General features: G+C 42.0%; 1 protein-coding gene across 5 annotated transcripts; it reads right to left on the bottom strand.

Annotated features, from left to right (window-relative positions):
- Nucleotides 1-343: 343 nt before the first annotated feature.
- On the bottom strand, nucleotides 344-24,995 carry LOC109865367 (myoferlin). Of its 5 annotated transcripts, XM_020453486.2 has the most exons (54): nucleotides 24,799-24,995; nucleotides 24,333-24,388; nucleotides 23,998-24,089; nucleotides 19,683-19,791; nucleotides 19,333-19,426; nucleotides 18,890-19,035; nucleotides 18,655-18,783; nucleotides 18,430-18,492; nucleotides 18,264-18,314; nucleotides 18,092-18,122; nucleotides 17,394-17,509; nucleotides 15,564-15,690; nucleotides 14,892-14,995; nucleotides 14,719-14,787; nucleotides 14,578-14,621; nucleotides 13,934-14,016; nucleotides 13,647-13,685; nucleotides 12,750-12,874; nucleotides 12,554-12,667; nucleotides 12,205-12,382; nucleotides 11,985-12,109; nucleotides 11,783-11,892; nucleotides 11,290-11,482; nucleotides 10,785-11,072; nucleotides 10,497-10,660; nucleotides 10,023-10,137; nucleotides 9,706-9,808; nucleotides 9,383-9,522; nucleotides 9,128-9,298; nucleotides 8,885-8,975; nucleotides 8,719-8,796; nucleotides 8,428-8,609; nucleotides 7,848-8,006; nucleotides 7,636-7,737; nucleotides 7,376-7,537; nucleotides 6,782-6,944; nucleotides 6,592-6,665; nucleotides 6,401-6,457; nucleotides 5,419-5,430; nucleotides 5,220-5,318; nucleotides 4,876-5,004; nucleotides 4,522-4,677; nucleotides 4,033-4,124; nucleotides 3,437-3,607; nucleotides 3,033-3,181; nucleotides 2,716-2,855; nucleotides 2,546-2,634; nucleotides 2,359-2,454; nucleotides 2,080-2,221; nucleotides 1,869-1,968; nucleotides 1,532-1,725; nucleotides 1,233-1,342; nucleotides 972-1,119; nucleotides 344-834 (listed from the first exon to the last, which is right to left on the bottom strand). In XM_020453486.2, the coding sequence occupies exons 1-54, from the start codon at nucleotides 24,887-24,889 to the stop codon at nucleotides 796-798; spliced, it is 6,204 nt and encodes a 2,067-aa protein (XP_020309075.1). In that variant the 5' UTR covers nucleotides 24,890-24,995; the 3' UTR covers nucleotides 344-795. The 5 variants fall into 5 exon arrangements, with proteins under 5 accessions (XP_020309075.1, XP_020309077.1, XP_020309076.1 ...); XM_020453488.2 differs by lacking the exon at nucleotides 6,401-6,457 and having other exon boundaries at nucleotides 357-834; XM_020453487.2 differs by lacking the exon at nucleotides 13,647-13,685 and having other exon boundaries at nucleotides 357-834.
- Between the last annotated feature and the right edge of the window lie 177 nt (nucleotides 24,996-25,172).

Here is a 25,172-nt window from a genome sequence, read left to right as displayed (position 1 = left end):
CGGTTGTGAGGCTGGTTGAACGTACTGCCAAATTCTCTAATACGATGTTGGAGGTGGCTTATGGTAGAGAAATGAACATTCAATTCTCTGGTAACTGCTCTGGTGGACATACCTGCAGTCAGCATACCAATTGCATGCTCCTTCAAAACTTAAGACATCTGTGACATTGTGTTGTGTGGCTTTTTATTGTCCCCAGCACAAATTGCGCCTGTGCAATGATCATGCTGCTTAATCAGCTTCTTGAAAATTAATTCACCTGACAGGTGTGGCGTATCTCGGCAAAAGACAAATCTTCACTAACAGGGATGTAAACTAATTTGTGTACAATATGAAAGAAATAAACTTTTTGGCGTATGGAAAAATTCAGGGATATTTTATTTCAGCTCATGAAACCAACACTTTACATGTTGCATTTATATTTTTGTTCAGTATATACTGTATAACCACAAAGACCCCCAATGCAATTGGTCTATTGATCATCATTCATTAGGGCCTTAAAACAATCATTTATTTAAAGAATCAGTGTGTATATGACCACATAAATGTTCATTACAAAGCACAGAGCATCCATTAAAAAGATTTTAAGTACATAAGGTTCAAGGAATGCTGATTAACTTGTGCAAAGATAATATAATTATGTCAGAGGTTGGTTTGAACAATATACTCATTATGCATTCTGTGGGAAAATATTACACAAATACAGTTTAGAATACATAAAAATAGTCATGATATTGAAAATACATTGGAAGACTTTGGTCTCTGTTCTTCTTGACATAAGAGGAAAATATGGCGTTTTCATTTGAATGGCTTCACAATTTTCATTGAAATGTAGTTCTGGAATGAGAGAAATTGTAATTAGGCAAGCATTAATCACACCAAAATGTAAGCAATCTGTCAGTTTGTTATTTCATTCATGTGAATTTCATTTAACACAGTTTAATTGAACAGTATCCCCTCCCGCCTGTTCTTACCGGTAAAGAGTACAACAGGATTCCGACGAAGAGCAGCACTAGAATCAGTAGGATCAGTCCAATGAAAAGCCACTTGAATCTGCGCCACACAATGAATTTCATGGTCTTACAGGGGTTCGTGAACCAGAAGAAGGACGTGTCCGGACGCCTGTTGATGTTGGAAGAGAGGAGGAGACAGTTTAATATGGTCTATATCGGAGGTATACATCTCCGTTAAGCCTATAAAAGGGTGAATATACACAGAAGAGTGGAAATCCTTACTTAGGGAAGTCAAGCTTTGGGTTCATGTTGGGTTCATCCCTGCCCTTCCCAGCAGGCTTTTCGTCCACTTCCTTCTCAGACACGATTTCCAGAGTCATCTCAACCTTCCCCTAAACATAACAGATGTTAATTCAGATTTATTCCACACAATGTTTCACATATAGTCTGTAATTTGCAAAGTAGTAACCTTCTTTAGAGATACTAAACATGGCTGAATATAAGATTACAGCTAAACCAAGTTGATTTATATACTCTTGATTTTGTCCGTTTAAAATGAATGACCTCTTAGCTGTACTCACACCAAGGACTTTCTTCCCATCCTGTTCAGTGACACATGGCCACCAGCCTCTGACAGACTTCTGAGCGAACAGCGAATTGGCCAGGTCAGATTTGGGTGGCCGTGCATCCATCACCTCCTCCATCATACTCAGATTGCACGTCTTTGAAACCTTGGCCGGAGGGGTAAGTTTACGGAGATCCAGCTCTACCGTGCCTGTACATTGACCAGAAGACCATCTCAGGGACCATGTGTTAAATAGCTGATTTGATCAGCTGGAGCACAAAAATATCATATGGTAATTTTTGGTTGAAAGAAAGTATTGTACGGTAATTCATAGTGCTAAAGAAATGTCTCACCCAGGTAATCATCCAATGAGAACTTGTCATTATCCCAAATTTGAACAATCAACTTGGGGGGTATCCTGAACTCTGTTTTGTCTAGACTCCAGAAGTGCTCCTGTTGAAAAAAATAAGCAAGACTGACAAAATTGGCGGCAAATGAAATGTACCTCAATTTTTGTCTTACCACACTATTCCGTTTGTAATTGTTTCCCGAGCCTAAACACACCTTCTTGGAGACCAGACACAGCTGTTCAGCGGGCAGGTATTCAAAGCCAAAGACGAACCTCCAGTTGAAGTTGCCGTCCCCATCCAGAGACCTGTAGTGGACGTCGGTCTTCTGCTTGTCCTCCTCCATACCTGGCATCCAGCTGGACCGACAGACTAACTGGTTAATTCATTTAGGTTTTCATGTGTTTGAACAAACCACAAGTGTGTTATATGCATGGCTGCCATGGTAATAGTCAGATCCTAATATCGCTTAAAAAAAACATTTCAACACGGATACCCTTTGACGTAGATATCACTCATGCGCTCCCCAGTAATACTAGTTTCGTCCAGAATGACATCAGAGGTGTTCCAAACAACAGCTCGCAGGAAATACCTTTAAATGGAGACATGGTATTCATGAATAAAATAGAAGATTATAGACTAGATCACTTTGAAATACCAAATTGTGAAATGATTCTCCTTACTTCTTGGCCTTGCGTGGCACAATGTCGAAGGGAGGTCCGGGAAGGCCCATGTTTTTGGGGAAAACATCCACCCACATTTGAAGGCATCCCTATAAGTGAGGGGCAAATACAGTTAGTCTCAGATATGGAGACATATTGAAGATAAAGAGGAAGACAACATGGATAGTGACCTGAGAAAGTTGGGGCTGGAAGCTGCTGAACAGTGTCCTTGTCTCCACGTGCTCAGGCACCAGTCCATGTGTTCTGAGCACGTGCAGAGAGATCCGTTCGTCGGCAGGACCCAAGTGCTGGTGGATCTCTTTGTTGGCCTCTAAATGTAGATGGTAAATGTGAGTTACCTCATATTTAGGGTCCATGTTTTTTTGCTGGTCAGGAAAAAAACACTACAGGCCCTACTCATGTCACACAAAACATACTCTGGTCCTCATGTCCCTAAAATGAAAGTTACGTTACGAAAAGTCCATAAAAAAAACAGCATATGAATTACCAAATTGAGCCAGGGTGTACTGAGTCCCATTGAATGACAGTGCTTTGCCATCATCTTCTAACCTGGGTGGAGGGACGCCTTTGAGGCGGGCCAGGTTCTGAAGGATCTGAGAGGGCTTCAGATGGTCACGCCATTGGTTGATTCCAGAGCTGTTTCATGAAGATCAACACAGCCAATCAATCAGAGTCCCCCATAATGATTATGCGCTCAATTAAATTAGAGTGCCTATCTTTCTCATTCATTTCAGAATGAGGAATGTAGTTGCTATCTGGACCTACACAACAGATGGCATGACACTATGACTCATATCAACACCAAATTAGAGTTCTGAAAATATCTGACAAACGTAGATTTTTTGACGTGAACTATGACATAAAATGTACAGCAGGAACAAGTCTCCTCACATGCAGTATGTCTGAGGCAGGCCACAGTAGGAGCCAAAACGTGACAGGAAGCGGTTCTCCAGGTCAATCACTGTCTCTCCCACTTTCTCATCGCGGGTCAGCAGATCATAGTCATACACTGAGATCTTCAGGTCTTTGTCTTGAGGCAGAAAACATGACATCTCAAACATTCTGCAAAAAGGAGGTGTGGTATAAGTGTAGAGTAGAATAATATAAATACCATTTCAAGTTGTACTATGCAGAAATCCCTATGGCATTTCCTGGTTGCTACAACTCTAATAGTTTACCTCATTTCAGTTTATGTGACAAAATAATATAGTATAGTGTAGAAAATCATTGTACCAGCCAAACTGCTGTGGAAATATATTTCCCATTATCAGAAATATTGTTGTTTCAGCTGGTGTACAAAACCGAAAGTAAAAGACGCAAAAACTAAATTTAAGAATGGGAAGCATAGCCCACATAGAACATATCTACCGCTTCTTAGACTTGCTTTCAAGTAGAATGATAGATCTATAACTCACATTTCTATGTGAATTTCGTCAGGTCGCCCAAAAAGTAACATATTGCCACATTAAATTAATGTGAGATTTTACCTTCCAAAAACAGGGTTGGTGGTATTTGGTAAGTAGTTATCTCGGTCCTCAATTGACTTCTTTCCCAGGGAAATCTTTATATAGGGATCACACTGTAAAGGAATGGCACATTTAGAAAACAAACATGTCATAATCAAGGATAGAAAAGTAGGTAAGAGAACAGCAACCTGGCAATGCACAATGTGAGAGCTTAGAATTCTAAGGTTATATAGAGCATGCAAGTTAAGCATTTCACTCTACTTGTGCATGTGACAATAAAACTTTGCAATTTTTTTGCAAAACTGAGGTATTGACGTAACCTTTTTCTGTGCAACGTTCTCCACCTATATGGTACTTTAAATACCCCAATTCATGTTACTAAGTCAAAAAGAGTACAAAATGAGAATTGCTCACACCATTCAAACCAATGAGGGTTGGGAACTTTAAAGCCAATTATCTCAGAATCATCTTTTCGCAGATAGAATTCCAAGGTCACGGCACTGGACTAACCTGACCGTTGTTGTCCTTGGGCTGCAGGTCGATGCCTCTGACCACATAGATCCTGACCAGGCACTCTTGAGGCACGCTTTCAGGCAGCTCACGGAACTGGCGAGGAGGAGGAGCCACACCCGGGTCGTCTGATAGAGGGTACACCTTAAAAGAGCCCTGAAAACACAGTCATCCGTCATCAGCCATCACTGACAGGTAGCGATGCCTTAACTCTACCACTAGAAAGGGATCGATAGCCTGATTTATGACTGATGCATTCTATCTTGTTGAGCCAATGTGGTTATGCACATGTATGGAGGCATGTACGAGCATGTATATGGAATTTGTGTAATAATAGTGAAACTGCTGTTCCACCTTGAATTCTCCAACAACAGATGGATCATCCTCCTCATCTTCATTCTTGCCTCTCTGCAGTTTGAAGGTGTTGCAGAAATCGGTGAGTTGTTTGAACTCAGGAACATTCTCCAGTTCCTTATCATACACCTGAAAACAGAGATGTAGACAATTATACTTCACATTAAAATTTTATTGGTCACATACACATGGTTAGCAGATGTTAATGCGAGTGTAGCAAAATTCTTGTAATTCAGTTATTCAATTTGAGTCCAGGAAAGAAAAACTAAATGGCAACTAATTATTGGAGTTACTTCAGATGTATGCAGCACAGGTGTATTCTGTGTGAGACATCAAGACTTCACCTTCAAAGTGTCATATCCTTTCTGAAGGTAAGGACGGCACTTCTCATGATCTCCAATGGATGCGTAGAATTTACTCCACCAATCAACTGTCTCCTTCTCCTAATGTAAAAAAAGTGAACATAGTATTAAATTCAAGACCGTATGTCACAGAGTGCTTCTTACATGATAGAGAGATGTATGTAAAGTTTCCATATCTCACCTTCTCTGCATGCTTTTAAGGAAGAAGGGGATGAAAGGAAAGATAAGTAAACAAGGTATCAAGTCTATGGGAGAACCTTAATTGCATTTCCTTGATTGCACGCGTCCGCTCTTCTCGCCTCTTTCTCAAAACCCATTTGCGGAGAACGTCAGAGGGGAGGGACCTTGGACTTTCTCATCCAATGGGTTGTGTGAACGAAGCGAGGAAAGAGGAAGCAAGGATTCAAGGAATTGCAATTGAGATTCTCTGAATATCATGCCAGCTAGTGAATTTGTAAATCGGTGTCACATGAATCATGTGAATCATTGGAATCATTTACAACTGTTTCACATGCATGATCAATCTGGTAGATGATATAAAATCTGTTGTGGAGTGAAGGGAAAATTCGGCATACTTATTTGATACAATGATTATACAGTTTGATGCAATGATCCCCGATTGTGATCCAATTTCACAATTGAATCATTATTGAATGAACTGTTAGTGCATGAGCTAAGATTGTCTAGAAAGTTGATAATTTATTAAAATGGTAATGGTATAATTTTCAGTTCTGTTATTTTAAGTAACATAACTTTTAAATTATGATACACAATTTAAGATGTTCCCCTGATCAGTAATATCGGTTGCAAATTTGGAATATCGAAATGATTAAGCAAGATGTGAGAAAGCAAAGTCAAAATAATATAACAAAATAATATAGTTTTTATGTTGTTGTTTTTTTTGGCTTGGTTCTGACAGAGACGTCTGTTTTTTTGTTTAAACTCAAACGTTAAACTTTAAAAACAGGTTTAAAGTTGAATTTAATTATATCTCATTTTGATTTACTTTTTTGGATGAATCACACATTTTGACTCTGCTCATACTCATTCCTTCCGTATCTGTCATTTCATCTCTCTATATAAACATGTATCAGAGAGGCTCCCTCAACCCTGCGGTGTCATTGTCCAGCCTGTAGAGTTGAACTACAGATGACCATACATACAAGACGAGAAGTAGTGGTGGCCATTTTGTTGACTGCTGCTGACATGCTGTACACAAACTGCAAGTCAGAGTATCGACTATGAAATTCGGACTCTATTATTAGATGGAATAGATCTTAAAAGCTACCATAAGAGAGTGTAACAAAATATGGTGAATTTGAGAGGGGATTCCTATTCGAATGCTAAAGTATACCTGAGCTTCAAGCAGAGGCCTCCTGTCTTCCATGTCAATTCTGGTGTCGTGAGGAAAAGCAGCCATCAAAGCCACTGACAAAGAGAGAGAGACCATTTTTATCTCATATTTGTTGGGAAATTTAATTTCACCACAGGGTGGTAGTATGCACGTGTAATAAGTAAGCGAGTCAGAGGAAGAGAATAGTTACTTTTGGATGACATGGATGACTTCTGGATGACGTAGGGGTCACAGCGAAACTCCTCCAGAGTGTCTATGGTACACTGTCCAACCACTGGCTTCCTGCCAAATGGCCTGTGGTCGATCACCTTCAGCACGATGGGAGGGGTGTACATCTCCTCTTTGGGAAGAAGCTGAGGATGAAGATATGACAATCTTGAACTCAATACGCTGAGTGAGAGAATGAGAGGATGCCTACACAAATGTAGCACAGATAGCCTAGTGGTTAGAGTGTGGGGCCAGTAACCGAAAGGTCGCCAATTTGAATCCCCGAGCCGACAATGCGAAATATCTGCTGATGTGCCCTTGAGCAAGGCAGTTATCCTAATTTGCTCAAGGGTCGCTGTTGATAATGGATTACACTGGCAATGATCCCCCCTCTCCGAGAGTGTCTCAGGGGGAGTTGGGATTTGCCAAAAACACATTTCCCCTCCACACGTGTATAATACACACATGTAAACGCGTGAAACAGGACAAATATAAGCACCCATCCATTGGCATGGTGTAAAAATTTAACAAAAGAACAGTACTCATGCCTGTGAGACCCCAAGCAAGCCACTCTTACCACTTTAAGGAAGAGGACAGATCCAGGAAAGTTGGGGCACTTCTTCATGTTCTTGATGACAGCAGACTGGACCATCTCCCCTCCACACTCTACCACAAGGCTAGGGGAGGCCACAGTGGCCAACTGGTAGGGCTTCATGTTGCGCAACCCCCAGGCCAGAATCTGAAACAAACACACACTGGGTAACAAAATACATACTGTGGAAAGTGGGAAATAGCAGGTACATTTCTGTGGGAAGTTATAACATTACTGAAGTTTACCTCAATAGCCATGAGCTGCACCACAGGCCGTATCCCCTGAGGCACCATGTACAGATTCTCCGCCCTCTTGGGAGGGACCAGAGGGAGGTCCGTCTCGTTACCCTGGAGACACAGAGGGGGAGAGTTTTCACAATCCACATCACCCCTTTTCCTATAGGCCTACCCCACTAACTAATACTGCTACTCCTCCACATCCTCTTCTGCTGCTGCACCTTATCCTTCAGGATGAGCTCAGCAGCCACCAGCACCTCTCCAGCCTGCTGGTCCTTCTGTATGATGGGGGACCACAACAGTTTGGGGGTCTGGTCCATGCCGGGGTTCAGTTTCACCAGGGGGACACACACGCTCCGGCCCAATAGCTCATCTTTCCCCTGGGGCAGAGTGCAACATGTTAACCACCAGAATGACAATCCCGGTTAATAGGGCACTATATTGATAACTCTTAAAGCTACAGTATGGAACTTTCTGGACGACCTGACCCAAATTCACATTCTCGTTGAAAGCAAGTCTAAGAAGCGGGAGATCTATTCAATGTGCGCTATTTCTATGCTTGCCGTTCTTAAGTTTCGTTTTTTGCGTCTTTTACTTTCGGTTTTGTATTATTATTATAATTTTTTTTATTTCACAGTGGTTTAGATGGCACTATGATTCTCTACACTATACTTGCTTGTTTTGTCACACAATCAGAAATTAGGCGACCTATTAGGATTCTAGCAACCAGGAAATGGAGGAGCGATTTTTGCATAGTGCATCTTTAACCTGAGTGACTGAAGGGACTTTGATCACACCCACCACCTGGTCCTTGTCATAGAACTCCAGCACCACGTCAGGGGGATACTGGGCGATTTTCTGCGGGTCCCCGTAGATCTCCACATCCTGGAAGATCAGGGTCTGGTCCCACGTGGGGTTCAGGGTAGCTTTTATGGTCTCTGTGGTTTTACTCATGTGCAGGAAGGACACATGGGCATATGGATCTAGGACAAGATGGGAAAATGTTTTGTGTGTTAGATAATACGTCCACAGTCCACATCGTGTCAACTTTCACTAAATCAAAACATGCTTTTGACAAGGAGACGTGCAGACCCGAGAAGCTGTCTTTGTCCATGGCAATAAGGTTCCTGGCCTGGTAAACGTAGACGCGGAGGTGGTAGAGGTGTGAGCCTAAAGAAAGAAAAACACCCACGGTTAAAGCCAGCATCACAAACAGAGAGAAAGATCCATGCCGACTATGTATAACTAAAGCACTCACTGTCAAACGAACAGGACACAGTAGGAGTATTGGCACCAAAGAGCTTGGAGGCATCCACCTCATCTTTTTTTTTCTCATCTACATCAACCCCCTGCAAAGACAATCAAGAATTCCTCCAAATGAATCAATAATGCATCTTACTCGACAACAGGGACGGACAACACATAGTGTCTTCATGCCAGGGAGAAGAGAAAACCAGCAGAAGCTGCAGCCCCTGTGGACCAGAGTTGTCCAGTTGCTCACCAGCGCCCCCTCCAGTTTGAATATGGCGGATGCCCCCAGGCGGCCAGCAGGGGCCATTTTCCTCCTCCAACGTCTGCGTCGGATCGTGTCGGCGGAACGCTCCTGCCTGTGGAACTTCCAGCCAATCAGAGAGGAGAACTCCCAGCCTTCTGGGTCTCCTTGGTCTCGTTTCTGAAAATGGGGAAAATATTTGACATCCACAACATTTGATTATCTCTCAAGACAAACTGTTTCCTACTGGCACGGTGCACTGACCTCAGTGGTTGTACCAGCAGCTGATGTTCTCTTCCTGGGCCTGATCACTCTCCTCCGTCGGTGGACGTGGTACATCTTCTCTGCTGGCACCCAAGACTTGGGTTTGTCATCTGGAGGGATGGTGATTCCATACTCCCAGCCTGCATTCAGAATAAATCCATTAGAAATGTATACACAATGCTTGAAAATACTACAGGTCATTCTTACAGAAGTCGATTGCATGAGGTGTAAATGAGGACAAGACACATTAGAAATCCCAATTGAATGTCACGTTTTCCACTGCAAGGGCAAGCAGTGTTGTAGAGATCAGTGTGAGAGCAGACCTTTCTCGTCCACAGCCCTGTTTTCATCTACGGTCCACTCATCCCCCCAGCTCCAGCCTGCAGGACACTCGATTTCCTCTGGTGTGTGGGTCTTCTCCCCATTCTGCAAACACAACCAACAACGCCTGAGAAACCTGGACACCTTCTACCATGCCAGAGCTACAGGAAGCCCAAACTGAATAGGGGAATCTAAGCATTCATTGTACTAAATAATGATCCTGTTTTTATATAATTTTATTGCATCCAAGCCAGCGGTATGAATACACATGGTCATGATTTTTGTAGAGACACTAAATGGTGTGTGTGTTTTTCCTAACCACGTCAGTGTACGGCTCAGTGGCAGGCTTCCACTCTCCCCCGGGGAAGCGAGTCTCATTCTGGAAGACTTCATCCATGAACTCAGTGTGTCCCGCATCTGCCTCTGTCAACAGACTGGTCCAGCCACACAGAAAGAGATTTTATTACACACTCAACACTCCTCACTAACGGGTGGTTGATGGAAGGAGAAAAATGCTAATAACCAGAGAACTGATAGCTGGGTCATGTTCATTATGAACCAAAGGGAAGAAAACAGACTGAAACAGGGATGGACTACCTAGACTTGCCCAATAAGAAAAGTATTTTTGTTTACCATTTCACTACAGTGTGCCCTACCTACTGAACATGACTGGTCTCTCCAGGGGAGAGTGAGGCAGAACCAGCCCATTTCCTTTGATTGTGATAAAGAGGGCTGATTATGTGTTTTTCTACAATGGTGGAATTCAGTCAAATTGTAAACAAACCAGTCTTACCCCTTCTCTGGGTCTATGAACCAGTCTCCCTCCCACTCCCAGCCTCGCGGGGGAATGAAGTTCTCTTGTTTCAGCTTCAGCTTGCCAGTCACATCAGAGCATTTGTAGCGTAAACCCAGACCGGTAGTTCCCCACTTCCCCAGCATGTAGGCCTGATTCTCATACTGCCAAAGGGGAAAACACACAGGTCACTTCATTGGCCATTCATATACATTATACAACGATCTTCTCCGTTACTATCAAGTTCAACACTCAAAAGGAAAATGAGTCATTTTAATAGAAACATACCAATTCAGCAAACACACTGAACGTCCCTTCTGAGAAATTGTTGAACTTTTTCTCGTCTGCAGACAGGCCCAGCCACATGTTGACTCTGATCTGGACTGGAACCTTCAGACCCTTGTTTTTATCCATAGGGTACTGCATGAAGACATTCCTGGTCCTGCCACAGAACTGTCCACAGGCCTGTTCGCTGTAGGTGGAGTAGAGCAGCTGGTAGGCTGGGATGCGGCTGTACGCCACTCTCTTCTCCCCCCTCAGCATCCAGATGATCACGTCAGGCATGCTGTTCTGGGGCTGGAGAGACACCATGTCAATTACTGTACATCCCCAGTTTTAATACAACAACACACAACTCTATATCTACCTTCAAGGGTAATTAAGAGGGCATTGTACATGAAAAGTGAAAAGAGACTAAAGCCAAAATATTTGGCCATTATAGTCTCTGATTATTGATAGCAGCTTGCCATAATTATCTTTCATGGTCAGACAAACAGCTTGAACTCTGACCTACCTCCTCAGCGAGCTGCTTCAGTTTGTCCAGCCAGCCCTCAATGTCCCCCAGGGTATCCTTGATCTCAGTCGCCTCCTCTCTCATGCTCTTGGCCCCCTCCATGATGGTCTGCAGGGTGCTGTCACGTAGCTTCTTCATCTGGATGTCCAGGGAGGTCAGGTTTGAGTGGCCCTCCAGCTCTGGCACTTTCAAACTGGTATGATGGGGATTTGGTTAGATATGGGTAATTCCACAGTAACGGAACTACTCAAAAAAATTTACTTTAAAATGTATGCCGAACAAAAAACATTGATTTCAAAGTTTAACAAACCATACAACTCTATGCACAATGATTCAGTTGAACAATTTACACAGTAAATAAAACCAATTTAAAAACACATTGGTATGATGGGGATTGGGTTAGATACACATGCTGGGTTAGGAGTCATCATTTCTGTGTTTATGCTAGATCTTTGAAACTCAGATTATCCCAATGTTGACTAATTAAATTTACCTGCTGAGGTCCTCGATCACCTGATTTACCAGCCTCAGCCAGATCTCAGCCAGATGGTTTTCGGGGACTTTAGCCAAGATGGCCAACTTCATCGCAGTGATGTTAGATTGCTGAAAGGAGCAATAGACTACAATTTTAAACTTTATTCATACATTGTAGGCATTCAAACTGGTAAATTGGTGCACAAATCTGCATCTCGTACCAGACGTTCAGCTATGTACAGAATGATGTTGACTGCATCCAAACGGTGACTGATGTCCTCCCAGAATGATGTAATGACAACCACTGGTTTGGCATTAGCCCAGGGCAGGTAATAGTAGTGGTTACCTGTTGAAAATAAACAAATTAGTCCAATTCAAAGAATTTCGTTGAGGTACCAAAAACCAGATTAATTTGGTTTCTAAGGTGGCTTGGGCCCTTACCATCAAACACAGCACAGCTGTACTGGGTAGTGGAGGCCAGTGGTTTACAGGTAGTGTCCAGCTTGTTGCCATAGTTGCCAATGCTGACCTCAAACTGGATTGGTTCGCCAGGTTCCTGAAGCATGCTGGCACTATGGAACACTACACACAAACAGTACTTCCTCCTGCGCTGGTATTTCTGATCAGAAGATAAAATGTTTAGTTTAGATAGAAAAAAAAACGAAAATGTAGCATGTATTTTGTTTCTTGGAAATCTACACCAAAACAGGATATACCTGTAGGTAAAGGCTAAAGTTATTTTTTTTTAAGTAAAATGTATCAGTAGTAATTGGGGTATAGGTTAAAGTACCTGGGCCACCAATATGTCATCACTAGGGATCTCTTCTACAGTCTTGTCAGCCTTGCCTTCCAGTTTAGTTGACAGCTCAACCAGGATTCTTCCTCGATAGGCCACCCCTTCACCCTGTCAAAAATAAATGCATAGGTCATTTTCAATGTCAAGCTCAGAGATGGAGAGAAGTTTTAAATTCCCTTGCAGGACCTACTTTGCCATAGTTGAGCTCTTCGTAGGGGTCAGGAAGCCCAGTGAACTCTCTGGGACTCCCATACAGGTTGATATAGCAAGGCCCAAAGGCTGGCAGGAAACCTACCTCAGACTCCCCGGTCTTCCCTGTGGAGGAAATCATGTTTTTTTACTAATGTCTCGAAATGATGAGCTACTGTGGAGTTAGTTCTGCATGTCAGAAGCTGATGTCTTGGATGGAGAATGGGGAACATGGCACATAGGGCTAGCAAATCTTCAAAAACTACAGTTAGGGTATCTGCCCAGGCAAACGCACAGGAGTCATATGCAGTTTTGTGTGTTAGGTTACGCAAAGAATGTCAGCCTCACACAGCAACTCAGAAATGCAACACATACCGCAAATGAAGCAAAGGAGCTTGCTCTCCATCTTTGACACACACACAAAAGGAGAGCAGTCAACTCTATAACAGCACAAACAAAGCATGCAAATGTAATCAAAAATGTATGACTGAATATCAAGGGTTAAAGGCAAAGCAAAATTGTTTTGCTGTAACCTTTTGAGTACCGAGGAAGGTCAACTATGAACTGATATGTGTGTTTACTTCATTCAAATATCCTATTATTGTACTCAAAGTGCTACAGAAATTAGTGGACCGGGCACAACTCACGGCATTCACACATTCTCAAAGTAACCTCCAATGCCCTAATCATTGTCTGGGGGTCAAATTAGAACCTTTCAAAATTCCTTTATCTCCATTCGAAATTCCTTGAAATGTCATGCTGGGCTAGAATCAGTGGAATTTACTAATGTGATGTATAAAATACTGCAACTTGTTAGAGATACTGGGCCAAAAGAAGACAGATTTTTGCACTGGACAATACTTTAACAATTCACCACATATCTATTCATTAATTGAACCTTCAAGTGATGGCGAGAACCCATATCCCGCATGTTTGTCTATACCAAGAGAAAAAGAAAAGTGCATGTACTCTATATTAGACAGTTACAACTGAGTATAGAGATGAATAGAGTTCATCTGTTCATTTATCAACCAAAGTGAATGGACATAGTGTAATTATACAAAAAAAACACCATTATACTACAAGCTACAATGACAATGGCATAGAAATCATATCCTTGAGCTATAGATATTGTGAAAGGGAGAAAGACAGTGTGGTGTAGTGTAATTAATACGAGAACCATACCTTGAACTTCGCCACCAGAGGATGCTATTTTGGCCAGATTCAAGTATATGGTGCCAATCGAGTCATTCCTCGTCAGGCGATCCCTGCATAAGAGGTGCAATATCAATATGACATTCATACCCACCAATGTGAATGAACTTCACTTTCATCACATTTAGGGGACACATTGTTTTCCTAATCTTTGACTTGCACCCATTTCCTACTATTCCCACTTTTCCCTGTCGCAACAGACTGAGGTTACAGAGGTGTTTCCCTGCCAACAGGATCCCAGCCTGGAACAGGGAGGGACTGCCTGTCTGACTCATACTATAGCACTGCCGGGTTCCTCCCAGGCCAAATAACAACTGACTGACCACACTCTGGAGATGCATACAGGCAGGTAGCAGGGAGCGAGCACTAAGGTACTGTAAGGGGGCTGAATACACACTATGTACATTCCTGAGGTATTTCTAACCCTTGTGACCAGGAAAAACTCCTGGCCCTTATTTGTGTAAAAAAAAATGAGGAAGTGTGCATCTGAATACTGTAATAAAGCAGTGATGTGAGGCAGAGGAAAACTGCCAGAGCTCAAATGGAGTGATTTAAATGGATACATACAGTATGTCCATCATAAGTGTTCAGTAGAGGGAATGCTGTTGACTTACCAATCAAAGACGGTCAGTTTGATTCGTTCACACATGGAGGGGAACTGCAAAAAGATTTTACAGGATCATCGTTTTGAATCACAATTTACCAAAGCAGAAATCCAGTGCAATAGATCGTTTTTTTTTGTGTGTTTTTTTTACCTTGACCTGAAGATTCAGCATTTGGTTCCATTCTGGGTTGGCATTCTTCTCAATGACTTGGGTGCACAGCTTCAACAATAAACATTCACATATCAACTTCACTGCACAACTATTTCCATAACAAACAAATCCTCCCCTTGATTAGAATTTTAGGTGGAGAGCAATGTGAATACCCTTTTGCCAGCGAAGTGAGCCTCGACAAAAGGATCCACTAGATTCTTCTTGTCCCCATCCACTCCAAACATCCCCTTCAATGACTGGATAAAGGCATCATCCACTATGGTGAAAAACACACAGGTTAAAGGAGCAGTTCACTATTTCACCCTGAAGTTCGATGGTTCCTCACCCTGTAAGTTCTCTATGGCAGTTTCTCCTGGCCCATAGACTACTTTCAGGGTGAGGAACCATCTAACATCACGTAGTAAAATAGTGAACAACTCCTTTAACTTTGATGTATTTACTTGCATCTTGAAACAATCTTACTTGAAAGATACAGATTGAGACACTTCTAAATGAATAGCTAGTTCGGATACGAACCTATCTTTAGCGTAGAGAGAAAGCACTTGAGAGTTAGGCTGAAGAGTCTTCAAGTGTAAAAAGCCAACCACAACATCAGCGGCAGAACAAGCCAACCACAACATCAGCGGCAGAACAAGCCAACCACAACATCAGCGGCAGAACAAGCCAACCACAACATCAGCTGCAGAACAAGCCAACCACAACATCAGCAGCAGAACAAGCCAACCACAACATCAGCAGCAGAACAAATCAACCACAACAGCAGCAACATAACAAGCCAACCACAACAGCAGCAACATAACATTATATATACACGAGTGGCATACTCTGGGGAATGTCCTCGGCCCGGAACACTTTGAGAGACAGGGTGACCCATCGCAGTGTAACCCCTGCTGGCAGCAGCAGGTTACTCTCTATGTCATCCTGGTCATCATTAATGTCCCTCTTCTCTACCTGCAGAAGCCACACACTGTTGTCACACTTCACTATGATTGGCACAGATGTTATTTTCCAAGTACACTACCACTCAAAAGCTTTAGATCACCTACTCATTCAAGGGTTTTTCTTTACTTTTACTATTGTCTATATTGTAGAATAATAGTGAAGACATCAAAACTATGAAATAACACATATGGAATCATGTATAAACCAAAAAAGTGTGTATGTATTTTAATAGCCACCCTTTGCCTTGATGACAGCTTTGTCAACTTTTGGCATTCTCTCAACCAGCTTCATGAGGTAGTCACCTGGAATGCATTTCAATTAACAGGTGTGCCTACTTAAAAAAGTCAATTTGTGTCATTTATTTTGTTCTTAATGCGTTTGAGCCAATCAGTTGTGTTGTGATAAGGTAGGGGGTATACAGAAGACAGCCCTATTTGGTCATTGACCAAGTACATATTATGGCAAGAACAGCTCAGATAAGCAAAGAGAAACGACAGTCCATCATTACTTTAAGACATGAAGGTCAGTCAATACGGATGTAAATGTCAAGAACTTTGAAAGGGTCTTCAAATGCAGTCGCAAAAACCATCAAGCGCTATGATGAAGCTAGCTCTCATGAGGACTGCCACAGGAATGGAAGACCCAGAGTTACCTCTGCTGCAGAGGATAAGTTCATTACAGTTACCAGCCTCAGAAATTGCAGGCCAAATAAATCCTTCTCAGAGTTCAAGTAACAAACATCTCAACATCAACTGTTCAGAAGAGAATCAGGCCTTCATGGTTGAATTGCTGCAAAGAAAACACTACTAAAGGATACCAATAAGAAGAAAATACTTGCTTGGGTCAAGAAACACGCACAATGGACATCAGACCGGTGGAAATGTGTCCTTTGGTCTGGAGTCAAAATTTGCCGTGTCTTTGTGAGACGCGGTGTGGGTGAACGGATGATCTCTGCATGTGTGGTTCCCACAGTAAAGCATGGAGGAGGAGGTGTTATGGTGTGGGAGTACTTTGCTGGTGACACTGTCTGATGTATTAGAATTCAAGGCACACAACCAACATGGCTACCACAGCATTCTGCAGTGATACGCCATCCCATCTGGTTTGTGCTTAGTGGGACTATCATTTGTTTTTCAACAGGACAATGACCCAACACACCTCCTGGCTGTGTAAGAACTATTTTACCAAGAAGGAGAGTGATGGAGTGCTGCATCAGATGACCTGGCCTCCAAAATCCCCCAACATCAACCCAATTGAGATGGTTTGGGATGAGTCGAACCGCAGAGTGAAGGTAAAGGAGCCAGCAAGTGCTCAGCATATGTGGGAACTCATTCAAGACTCTTGACGCTGGTTGAGAGAATGCCAACAGTGTGCAAAGCTGTCATCAAGGCAAAGGGTGGCTATTTGAAGAATCTCAAATATAACACTTGTTTAACACTTTTTTGTTTACTACATGATTCCATATGTTATTTTTTGATGTCTTCACTATTATTCTACAATGCAGAAAATAGTAAAAATAAAGAAAAACCCTTAGGTGTTCTAAAACTTTTGACCGGTAGCGTACATGTGACCTGACAAGGAGATTTATTTAGCTCTGACAAGTCATAATACAGGAATGGGTTCATCCAGATCATTAAGATGCTCCAAATTAGTATTCAGTTACGAATCATGCCAACAGAAACCGTGAGAGGTAACCCCAACTATTACTGTACCAGTGATTCGTCTCCCGCCCCAACGATGAACATGCTGACTTTAAGGTATCCTCTGGCGCCCGAACTGGATTCATCAGGGTCATTCAGGAGGAGCCACTTCCTCATTACAGAGTGAGCTATGAGACAGATCGAGACAGACACATGCACAACATTTACCCCATTGAGGAAATGGATAACAGACGCAGTGTATGCAAATACTGTGCAAGGAGGGCCTCCCGGGTGGCGCAGTGGTTAAGGGCGCTGATCTGCGCCACCAGAGACTCTGGGCTCGCGCCCAGGCTCTGTTGTAACTGGCTGTGACCGGGAGGTCCATGGGGCGACGCACAATTGGCCTAGCGTCGTCTGGGTTAGGGAGGGTTTGGCCGGTAGGGAAATCCTTGTCTCATCGCGCACCAGCAACTCCTGTGGCAGGCCAGGCGCAGTGCGCGCTAACCAAGGTTGCCAGGTGCACGATGTTTCCTCCGACACATTGGTGCGGTTGGCTTCCGGGTTGGATGGCGCTGTGTTAAGAAGCTGTGCGGCTTGGTTGGGTTGTGTATCGGAGGACGCATGACTTTCAACCTTCGTCTCTCCTGAGCCTGTACGGGAGTTGTAGCGATGAGACAAGATAGTAGCTACTAAACAATTGGATACCACGAAATTGGCGAGGAAAAGTTCACACTTTTTTTTTGTTATACTGTGCAAGGTACCAAACATACCTGGTTCATCATAGATGAAGCCAACATCAACCTGTGGGAAGCAAAGGAAGATGGGAAATACCTCAGACTGATAAAATGCATAAGTCAAGAGTAATGGAATGTAAAGTTAGACACTTTGGTCATTAATCCTTGAATGTTTTTTTGTAAGAGGTGGAAGGGAAAGATGGAGTACCTTGAACTCCCCCATGAGACTGTCAGCTCTCAGAGAGAAGGAGTCGTACACCTACAGAAGGAGAGCGCTCTTTATTAGAGTGAGAATGAAATGCAATACATAGTGTTGCATGATCTGACTGTTCAGATCAGCTAGTTCCATATTACTAACATTGAGTTCAACTTACCCGAATGCTGACATATTGATCAAATAGGTCCGATGGTAACATGTTGACATTGTAAAAGAACATCTGTAAAGAGAAAAAGGAATCTGGGTGGTTTAATGAGAAAAGCAAATTCACATTCATCTTCAGGGCAAATCAACTGCAGTCATTTCTCAAGAAAGAATTCCCCATTTGCTAAGCACACATGGACTTAGTCAAATGAAGTTCAATCAATATGCCTCCTTTTACCTCATCAAAGAAGGGATTGTTTCCCCGCTTGATCCTTGTTCTGTGAGTCTGTCCACAAACATTCACCTTCACAACAGGTTTGATGTTATTCCCAGGGAGCTGTCGTCCCTCTAATATCCTGACACGGATCTGACGGCAAGAGATAATGAGAAAGGGGAGTCAAAACAATGTCAAATCATAATTCATGACATACTTCTGATTAGATAGATGCTAGAACCACTATGCCAGAATTCACCTGAAAGTCCTGAGGTTTATTGGCCAGGGGTCGGTTCAATTTCCTGTTTTTCTTGACCAGTCTTTGGTTAGGGTTCCCAGGCTGACCAGGAGCAGAGGGACTCTGTCCTGCATCAGCGATGTCCTCATCCCCCTCTTCACCTCTACCTTCCATTGTAAACACACACAGCACAACCTCAACCACAGTCACCAGATAAAGTACAATCAACAGCACAAAGATTAGTTGTTGCCTTTAGTAACAACGATTCAGGATTAACACAAGTATACCAGACAGCTCTTTTTCACAATCAGTTTGTTTACCAACTCATAGAGGTAGTATAAGAAGGAAAATTACTACTTCAAAATGGAGATGGCCTAAATGACACAGCCAGTGCTCTCACAGGCACCATAATGGAACAGATACAATGAGTCGTCTATCTAAGTCTATGAGAACATATGACGTACCAGAATCCCCTGCAGCATCTCCTGCCTGTGGGTCATTTGGATTTGGAGTGGCATTGGCTGGAGGATCATAATGAATAACAAGGCTCACCGTGGCCTGGAAGGTAAATAATTGGTGGAATAAATCAATCATCTCATTAAAATGCGCTGATATCAAAATTCAAAATGAAAAATTGCATGAGATTTTTGGTGCTCGTGGTTTTTGTAGTTAAGCTAATACAATGTAATGAATTAAAATGGGATAATGATATTGCAGCTATTTAAATTTCAGCTGATTGTATGATTGTTTTGCCCATATCCCTGGTAGCTGGTGAGTAGCTGCACTCTCCATTAGTACATACTGAACAACTTACCCCAGTAGCCTGTCCCTTTTCATTGACAAGAGCCAGATCTTTACATGGAAAGGATTTGACTTGACCAGTTGCAAGGTCTTTCAGTGAGATTTTTGCAGAGCCGAGAAACCTGCAAAACAAGACTAGACTTCAGATATGGCTAGAGGTAAAAAAAAAAAAAAATACCACATTCCTACTGTCACGTGTGCTTTTTGGGGGGGGGGTTCATGTTCCGTGTTTTGGTTCATGTTCCGTTTATTTATTAAAACACTCACTCCCTGAACTTGCTTCCCAATTCTCAGCGCACATCGTTACACCTACTATACAAAGGTGTGGTATGAACACAGGGAAATTCTGTTTGATAATGTATCTTTGATTAAACTTCAGGTGCATGTAAGAAATGAAAATACTGCAACAATATCCTTATCACTAGAGTCCTTAAGAGTGGCTATTTGGCCACTAGCCAAATGATACAACTACAGTGTCTATAGAACGTTTACAACTCCCTTGGATTTCTTCACATTTTATTGTGTTACAAAGTGGGATTCAAATGGATTTCTTTTTGTCAATGATCTAGACAAAATACTCTAATGTCAAAGTTAACTTTTTCTTTTTTAAGAGTAATGAAAAATAAAACACTAATATAACTTGTTGAGATAAGTTTTCACCCCCTTGAGTAAATACATGTTAGAAACACCTTTGGCAGTGACTACAGCAGTGAGTCTTCTTGGGTAAGTCTCTAAGAGCTTTGCACACCTGTATTGTGCAATATATTCGCCCATTATTTTCAAAATTCTTTAAGCTCTGTCATGGTGTTGGGGATCATGGTTAGACAGCAATTTAAGTCTTGCCAAAGATTTTCAAGCAGATTTAAGTCAAAACTGTAATTTGGCCGCTCAGGAATATTCACTGTAGTAATTTCAATACTTGACTGAGGGCCCTTAAAGATGCTGTATGGGGGACAGAGGAAGGGGTACTCATTCAAACATCATGTCAAGTCCTATTATTTCAGACGGAGTGAGTCCATGTAACTTATGTGATTTGTTGAGCCAAATTTGACTCCTGAAAAATGTACCCTTTCCTAAACAACAGGGCTGAATACTTATGCAACATCTATATTTTAGTTATTACATTTTTAGGAATTTGTTAAAATGTGTAGAATTTTCTTTTCACTTTGGCATCATGGAGTATTTTGTGTAGATCAAAGACAACAACAAAAAATACAATTAAATCTATTTCAATCCCACTTTCTAACGCAACAAAATGGGAAAGAGGTTCAAAGGGATATAGACTTTCTATAGGCCCTGTATGAGAGGTTCAAAGGGATATAGACTTTCTATAGGCCCAGCATGAGAGGTTCAAAGGGATATAGACTTTCTATAGGCCCAGCATGAGAGGTTCAAAGGGATATAGACTTTCTATAGGCCCAGCATGAGAGGTTCAAAGGGATATAGACTTTCTATAGGCCCTGTATGAGAGGTTCAAAGGGATTTAGACTTTCTATAGGCCCTGTATGAGAGTGCTGACCATAACGATCTTTGACGCTATCAAATATGGAAGTATGGAGATTGTGATAAATTTGGCTACTGACTCTAGCCATCATTGTAAATAAGGATTTGTTCTTAATTGACTCACCTGGATAAATAAAGGTTAAATAAATAAAATACAACTTCTTTATTTGAGAATAGAGATTACATCTAGTCATGAGTGCAGTGAGCAGATGAGGAAGGAAAAGCCTTCTGTGTACTCAGTGACATCACCATGAGCAAGGCACAGGGGTGGCCTCCTCCCAAAGTTAACAAACCCACCCAGTCAAACCCACCCACAAAGAACAGGGACCTGGAATCACACACCAGCAATCAAATAGAGATTTCATCAGAGGAGGCCGGTGAGAGGAGCTATAGGAGGATGGGTTCGTTGTAAAGACTGGAATGGAATGGGTGTAACGGTATCAAACAAATGGAAACCACATGTTTGACTCCGTTCCATTAACTCCACTCCAGCCATTACAATGACCCGTCCTCCTATAGCTCCTCCCACCAGCCCAACCTGGAGAGCGAAGCTAGTAAATCATTTGACATAACTTGCCTTACCACATCGCGTATGAACAAATGATGTTGGGAAGCAGGTAAATTAGGGGTTAAGAGCATTGGTCAAATAACTGAAAGGTTTCTGTTTTTTTCTCAATGTGCCCTTGAACAAGGCACTTAACCCTAATTGCTCCTGTAAGTCGCTCTGGATAAGAGTGTCTGCTAAATTACTAATATGTGAAATGTAATGTTACAACTTTTCCAAGGATTTGAACCTTTACCCTCCTGTCAGGAATAATGTCCATACAGATCCAGGTGGGTATTGTTAATAATGTCCTTTCTCTCTTTGTTTATTTGATCATTTATCTCTACTGGTCACTCTGCTCATGTGGAATATGACATCTCCCAGTCAGTGTTCAGACAAATCTCTTCTATATCTGGGAGGCTGAAACATGAATTCTCTGGAGAGTGACTATCAAACTGGAATGCAGGATAATAACCCAGAGGATGTTCCATCCTTTCCTTGTGACAATAGTAACATTTCTGTTATATTAACAACCCGCAATACCTTCAGTCAAAAAAAGATTTGTGGACAATAGGGCGGGGTTAGTGAGTCAGTGAGCAGAATAGCAGAATATGTTGGTTCTTGTCTGTTGCTAGGTTAACGCAGTTAGAAACAGACCACTGTGGCGAAACTCTCTGCGATGTTATTATTGTCTGGATTACAATGCCAGCCTCTCATGACGTTATTTTGATTTCTCCCTGACCGGTGTATGTATGTCTGTCAGCCTGACGTTCTCAGGTCATGAAATGCAGACAGGTGTGCCGTCAGAACTCGATCTGCTATTACCAAAGTGTGGAGTCCTTCCACCCACTGCCCATCCTGTTCGCCAGCAGCCTTTCCTATGTCAACCACAGTGGAAGATTCCTTGTCGTAGCCATGCCATTTATGTTGCCCTGTTACATAGCATGAGTAATCAGGTATGTCAACACATAATGACATTGGCCAACCATAAAGTCAGGATCTGTCACAAAGATATATTATTTGTGTGACTCTATTTGTAGGGATCATTAGAGGAATTCCTGCCCAAATCTAATAAATCTAGAACCACAAGATTAAACGTTTCTATCCCAAGTTGCTAGGGTTACAAAGTACCATAACAGACCCTGGAATGCTAAGTGCGAGGAGAGTCCCTACACCCCCCCACCACTAGTGTCAGACTAGGCTAACTCGATGGAAAGCGTTACTCGCAACACATGGCCTGCACTGATGCATGCATATACCTGACAAACCTGGAAAATCATAACCCTGATTCCAACTGTGCTGAGCTGCAGAATGTAGTTAATCTGTATTACATGCAATGAATTATACTTGCAGAAGCTTTTATCCAAAGCGACTTACAGTCACACGTGCACACATTTGAAGTGTCCAGGGAATCAAACTCACTACCCTGGCGTAGAATGCGCCATTCTCTACCAACTGAGCTACAGAGGACCACAGACATGTGGATTCACAGACATGATCATTTTACTGAATTAAATCTCACTAAAACCTGGACATTCTGTAACACGTGTGTTGTCTTCATAACAGACAAGGCTTTGACGATTTTAACTGGCAAAACCTTAGAAACTTTTTTTCTGTGGTTACGTTTCCAGATTGTCACCATCTGTCTTTCCCTGTGTGAATGGAAAATACACTACCACAACATTTAAACGTTGGTCTCTATCCATAGTGGCCTGAGCTCTCACGACTGCTTCGTCCTAACTGAATACAACATTTCCCTGTGAACAAGTGCAATCCAGCTCATCCCAACAGAACAAACAGGTATTCATTGTTGCCTGAGGCGGATCACCTCCCCAACTCACTGCGTGCAAGTCTGAGCCTGGCAACTAGGGTGTGGGAGTTACATGTTAAGCCAACAATGTGGTCTCCTGAAAGAGTGGTTATGCTAACTTACTTTCCCATTAACATTATCCCTGGAATCCATAGTGCCAGCCCTGATCTGTCTGTCAGTATTTAACCATTTCGAGACTGCAGTTGACTCTTTCCCTTTGGGGTTCATTTACAGGAGGATGGTTTAATCTAATGACTACCTTCAGTAATATTGAACAGATTAAGTCAGAGATTTTGTTAGAAGTCCTGCCTCTTCTTGTAACCACGTTGGAGACTAGACAGTCCTTTGCAACTTCATTTAGAGGACATCTCTGCTCTGTTTAAATGTTGAGGCAAACTGGGTTTCTCGCTTTCCTAAATCCCACTATTAGTGCTGGTGTGTTAGGATGAAGTGTATGTCTGGGCCACTTACTTATCTTTTCCAATAGTTTCGTAGTCTTTCACAATCACATCAATGTAAGATGAGGAATCAAGCACAGAACCCTTCAAATCAAACTCAAGGACCTGTAATCAAACATGACATTTCTTAATTATAAATCAAGGGCACTGCCACCCCCAAGGGGTTGAGGTACACATGACACTAATTATATTATTAAGCCTATTAGAGAATGACAATATTATACAGAAGCCTACAATATCACACACACACACTATCAGGGTTGTAACTATTTCAAGTGTTTCAAGTCTTCTTTTGGCAATGCAACTTTCCCAAGGACAAATAGTCTGAACAGGAAACAAAGTACTTACTTCATTCCAAACTGGGTTGACTTCACTGTCAATTGTTTTGGTTTTCTTCTTTTCATCTGAAAGTTAAGTTTGTTTTATTTTAAAAAGCTTATTTCAGTCACCATTTACACTTGCTAAGAATTCATTAAATTCCTAACAACTTCTAATTTACAGGGTAGAGTGGATGTCAATGCAGTCATTATGATAACTCGGGTAATATTGAATAGACACATTCATCAGTTTAGGTCCAGTGAAAAGTTATTGCCTACTTCAAAGGACTACATCCTGATTCAGCCAATCAATAGGTTACACCATCATCATTCTGCATCTGACAACCTGTGTTCTTTCTCAATTAATAAACATGTTGTTATGACTCTACTGCCTTTTCTGCTACTGGGATGGAGACAATAAAGTAGCCCATCAGAGTTGTGTATCAAGATACAGAAAGAGAATCTTTGGGACATAAAAAGCAAGTGCACTTCCTTACCTTTAAAAATAATATTTGCTATGGGATCCGGAGTACTTCCAAGTTTACTTTTAGGCAGACCTTTCGCAGATTCTACCACAACCCGCAACATTATGATTGTCACTAACAGGAATCAGTATTGCTCTGTAATGACTATAAAAACCAAATCGCATGCAGCACCATCACCTCCCCATCACTAAAGCCAACTGCATCATTTGAGGAAATAGCTCCCGTGTTAAATTTAGGAAAATAAGGGTGGGTGTGGATTTCTTTGACAATGGCAATGTGCTGCCATCCTGTGTATGTGTTGACAGAGGATGACAGAGAAAAGAGTGGTTCAGTAAACGTTGGATAAGATGGTAGATAGTTGACTAATTGCATGCTGCTATTAAAAC

The sequence above is a fragment of the Oncorhynchus kisutch genome, linkage group LG20 (genome assembly GCF_002021735.2).
Source record: "Oncorhynchus kisutch isolate 150728-3 linkage group LG20, Okis_V2, whole genome shotgun sequence".
Classification (NCBI taxonomy): domain Eukaryota; kingdom Metazoa; phylum Chordata; class Actinopteri; order Salmoniformes; family Salmonidae; genus Oncorhynchus; species Oncorhynchus kisutch.
The sequence above is the reverse complement of the archived record's forward strand: the minus strand, read 5'-3'. Positions and strand labels throughout refer to the sequence as shown.

Bases quoted from the DNA above. Each gene is read 5' to 3' on its own strand.
- LOC109865367 (XM_020453486.2), bottom strand. From the start codon at position 24,889: ATGTTGCGGGTTGTGGTAGAATCTGCGAAAGGTCTGCCTAAAAGTAAA. The intron at 14,996-15,563 runs GTATGCCACTCG...TTTTCACCATAG, and splicing joins GGCCGAGGACATTCCCCAGA to TGGATGATGCCTTTATCCAG. The intron at 4,125-4,521 runs GTTAGTCCAGTG...ATTCCTTTACAG, and splicing joins CCAAGGACAACAACGGTCAG to TGTGATCCCTATATAAAGAT.